This window comes from Phalaenopsis equestris, unplaced genomic scaffold, assembly GCF_001263595.1.
Source record: "Phalaenopsis equestris unplaced genomic scaffold, ASM126359v1 Scaffold001013, whole genome shotgun sequence".
Classification (NCBI taxonomy): domain Eukaryota; kingdom Viridiplantae; phylum Streptophyta; class Magnoliopsida; order Asparagales; family Orchidaceae; genus Phalaenopsis; species Phalaenopsis equestris.
This window is the reverse complement of record NW_018165452.1, coordinates 1,040,711-1,045,076: the sequence shown is the minus strand read 5'-3', so window position 1 is coordinate 1,045,076 and position 4,366 is coordinate 1,040,711. Positions and strand designations below refer to the sequence as shown.

At 34.2% G+C, this 4,366-nt stretch overlaps 1 protein-coding gene across 1 annotated transcript; it reads right to left on the bottom strand.

Annotated features, from left to right (window-relative positions):
* Positions 1-2,713: 2,713 nt before the first annotated feature.
* LOC110032727 lies at positions 2,714-3,990 on the bottom strand. The gene is made up of 2 exons (XM_020736455.1): positions 3,536-3,990; positions 2,714-3,453 (listed from the first exon to the last, which is right to left on the bottom strand). Exons 1-2 carry the CDS (start codon positions 3,830-3,832, stop codon positions 3,112-3,114), a joined length of 639 nt encoding a protein of 212 aa, XP_020592114.1. The 5' UTR covers positions 3,833-3,990; the 3' UTR covers positions 2,714-3,111.
* Positions 3,991-4,366: the final 376 nt, after the last annotated feature.

Sequence of the window (4,366 nt, the reverse complement as noted above, 5' to 3'; positions counted from 1 at the left end):
GATAATGTCCCTTTTTCGTTGGGGATTCCCTGTAACTCAAGACTTTACTCCCACTAAGTGGGGTCGGCTACATGAATCCTTTTCTGCATAGGTAAATTGACAGTATGTAAAGATGAAAGATTAGATGTTATATATGTAAATACAAAAAAATCGAGTGGCATTTATATAAATCTACTATCCCCCTTTTTTGGCCTCTTATATACTTAAATAAAAAGGGCATTAACCCGCAATTATTTTCTTAAAAATGAAAGAAAAAAGAATCTCATTTTGCATTATGCTTCAGGCATCTCCGCTAGGATTTCATGAGCATATTGATCGATCACATGTACATTCTCATAATGTCATGATTATATGAAATCATTTGTGAAATTAATTATATCCTTATGAGATAATTTGCAGTTTTACTTAGTATATTAAAATACTGTAGAATTTCAACTTGAAAAGCATGGTTCACTTGCAGTGGTGAGTGATTAGAGAGTCTAATTTTGTACATTATTGCTCAGCTAGATGCGCATCTTAACAAAATCATAAATCATAATCAAGATGATTTATATTTTAGTAATTTTGATGCTATTCAAAATATTAGATAAAATTACAGACTTTGAAATTTGGCAATTTTTTTATTTCATTAATTACTTTTTGTTTAAAGTTTTGGTTAAATGATATTTAACAGATTAAAAATGTGCTGTAAGTTAAATAATTTTTGAGTGACCACTAAGTAAGACCACTCTTAAGTTTCTTAAGCATGTTTTTAATTACTATAATTTTTGTTAAGACTGATTAGTTAGATCTTAGAAAGCCACCATTTTTTTACTTATAAAGCCTAGAAAATTTTGTAAAAATACTATAATTTTATTGTAAACATACTATTGAGTTGATTTAGCCTATTAAAAAAAGCATAGTTTATAAAAGTTTTTCTATGCCCTAGGAAGGATGAAATTTTATGATAGTGGAATATCTTGTCACCTCCCAAAAGAGTCCTTATGAATGGTAGGCAGCCCAGGACTTAAATACTGCTTTTCGGCCCTACACCTAGCCAATGTGGGACTATTTGTCTGTGACATTCTCCTCCACCCAATCACGTGATACCCTCGTCACGGATCGGCTGCACCGAGTGTCCCACTGGACCATAGAGAGTCCACACACTTGACAGACAGTAATCTGCTCTGATACCACTTGTCACCTCCCAAAAGAGACCTCATAAATGTCTTTTGTATTATCTCTTGCTAATTTCTTACTTGCTTTTATGACTATTTTAAATTTATTTAATTCGTCCAAATTAAAAATATGATGCCATATTTCTTTTGACAATACACTAGCTCACCCTCTTCATCGTACAATGCATTTCAACTAGAATCAGAGCTTTAGCTCTATCATTTTGGCTTAAACATCAAGAGCTGATCTACTCACTATGGCACATAATATATTTTTAGCAATATTGAAGGTCATGTATCACAAAACTCTTATTTTGATATAATTTTTTATTTGATTATTGAAATAATTTAATTAGTCATTCTTTAGGAGTATACGACCCTCACAATTGACCTTAAAATATTTAGCACCCCTCTAAGATATTAGATGACCTAAAAGTTGAGAAATCATTTTTACACTGGACTTCAAGTAAGATAAAACTATATAAATTAAACTCTAAGGCCATGAGTGATTTGTAATATGTTTTAGAACTTGATCATTATACAGGAGTTTCAATGCTTAAATTTGCTAAGAATGTTAGGATAAGTTTATATTAACTTATGAAGGAACATTAAACAGTTAGAAATGCAAATATAAATAAACAAGTTCAAGAATTTTGAATTATTTTGCATGAAATCTAATGAATCTATTACTGACATCCATATAAGATTTATAAAGGGTGTAAACTCATTGCACTCATTAGGAAGAGTATATAAGAATGTAAATTTGGTCAAGAAGATTTGTCATGGCTTACCAAAGAACTGGGATCAAAATGTGAATGTAATTATGGAATTTAAGGATATTGTTACTTATTTTTTCTCTTTTGGCTTGTGAACTTGTAATAACAGCATGAAAAAAATAAAAAAAATCTGAAAAGGAAACAAAAAGAAGGAAAAGCTATAGCTCTATAAGTTGAAGGCTTTGTTTCGTCTACATTTGAAAGTGATGGAGACTCAAAAGAGGTAGCCATGTTATATAAAAGAGGTATGAAAGAAATAGAATTCATAAGTTTAGAGCTAACAATGCTTCTACATATGACAAAATAAAATGCTTTGATTGTATGAAATTTGGGAATACAAGCCCTAACTTGGTTGATGAAATAAAACAAAAAGAAAAAAAAAAGAAAAGAAAAAGAAAAAAATATAAGAAAGATCTACGAAAGATATATAATAAAAGATTACATCATAGGCAAATTTTTATAGCGACAATAGCTCTTCATTCTCCACGGATTCTAATGGATATATTTAATTATATAACTAATTTTTTCATGTAGAGGGTGACTTCTAATGAAATCAAGTAAATAGTCTAGAAAAGAAGTACAAGGACAAGGAGAAAGATAACTCTCTCATGAATCACGCCCAACTTTTCTTCTTCTACTGAACTAGCCATGTGATCAAAACAAATTTTGGAGGTATAAACAGTCTCAGTATTACATTATTCATTTAATATTGCTAACAAAAAAAAAAAATCACCTTTGTTAATTCAATATATTTTGTGATTTACTTATTTCTAATGTTCTGATTTGGTGTTAAATTTTCAACGGGTAAAATTTTAGTACTACATACATTCTCTCCTCGTTGGAAATGAAAGTGCAGCAGTGCAGAATAGCATCAGCATAGGGAGTAGTTCCCAGCATCTATACTGTATTCCTCTTGAATGGGGAGAGATGTACAAACCTAAACCTCACCTGTCCTCACAACCTTTCTGCTAAGAAATGACAGCACCTCATCGATCCATCTCCCTTTCTAACATTAACTTCACTGATAAAGCGAAAAATAAACAATTTTAATTTGCACAAGAGGAGCTTTCAGCATTCATGGATGATGCATCTTAGACAAATGATTACAAAGTTCTAACAGCATCTACCTATAATGATTCCTAGATATTGATTAATATGATGTATTCTAATTAATTGGTATGCTAATGGAGAAGGCTTAGCGTTTCAAGAGACTTGACAGGCTTTAAATTTTGCGGTACTGGTGATGGCAGCAGGGAGTGCATGAACTTGCAGTTGGGGCATGAGGGAGATGACCGGTAGAGCATGACAAGCAGGTAGCAATTGAGGCAAACAATGGCAACCATGCCGCCTCCATTGTCAGATCCACTTGGCGGTTTTGTGTCATTTATTGTAAGAGAACCAGGCTTCTTGTCTTCTGAGGTTGGAAGATTTGATATGTTGAGATCTAAGTCAAGCTTCTGCTCCTTTGGCTTCACCCAGCTTTTCCTTTGAGTTTTTCTATTTATGCAGTACATCCTACCAGTCTGCAGAGAGAAACCAAAAAGGAATTAAGCTTATTTATACAAAGCAACCATGAGAGCAGAAAGAGGCAGAAGGAAGTCTTACTTGAAGATCCAGGCACTGCTCCCAATCCAAGGGAAGAGAATTATTGAGCTGGAGATCTATGTTTGTTTGATTGCTGGTGTGTTCCCAGCTTGATAGCTTCCTCTTTCTAACATTGTTTGCTTCAGATTCAAAAGAGGAGCTTTCGGTGAAGGAGAACATGGAAGGGCCTAACGAGAGCTCGGGATGATCCATGATTTTTGGAGGAGGCGAGCTCTTATGAGTGGTGTCAGCTGTGGTCTTCTTCTCTTTCAGTAGAGGTAACTCTCTCCTCGCTCGTAGAAGAAGCTCCTCGACCATTTTAATATATTTCTCTCGTCTTCTCAGCAATATATAGAGAAAGGATGAGTAAGCAAGAGAGGAAGAGAGAGGGTTGAGGAAGAAGAGAATTTAGGGGAAATGAATTATAGGAAGAAGAGATGATTAAAGGTCCAGAGTGCTAGCTCAACCTCCCTTTAATGATAAATCCATGCAAGAGGAGGCGTGGGCACTAAATAAGGTTATTAAATGGCCTTCATCCGAATGCCAGCCATTAAAGGAAGGGCAGGCCTCCTATTTAAGATGAGATGTAGACCCACCTTAAATGCTTCATCTCTCTTTATTTTTCCCTCTACCATCCTGGCTCTCATGCACTCCATTCTCCCTAGCTACTTAACAAAATGTTTTCACTTGCCCATAGATCAATTTTCCTCTCCCTTTGTACTTGGCAACTTTGCCTGTTCAAGTTTGATTGATGAGTGTTGAATGTTGTTGAGACGTAGGGTCCCATATTAATCATGAGCATATACAAACTGGTAAAAGATATTATATCGTAGAGAGAGAGAGAGAGAGAGA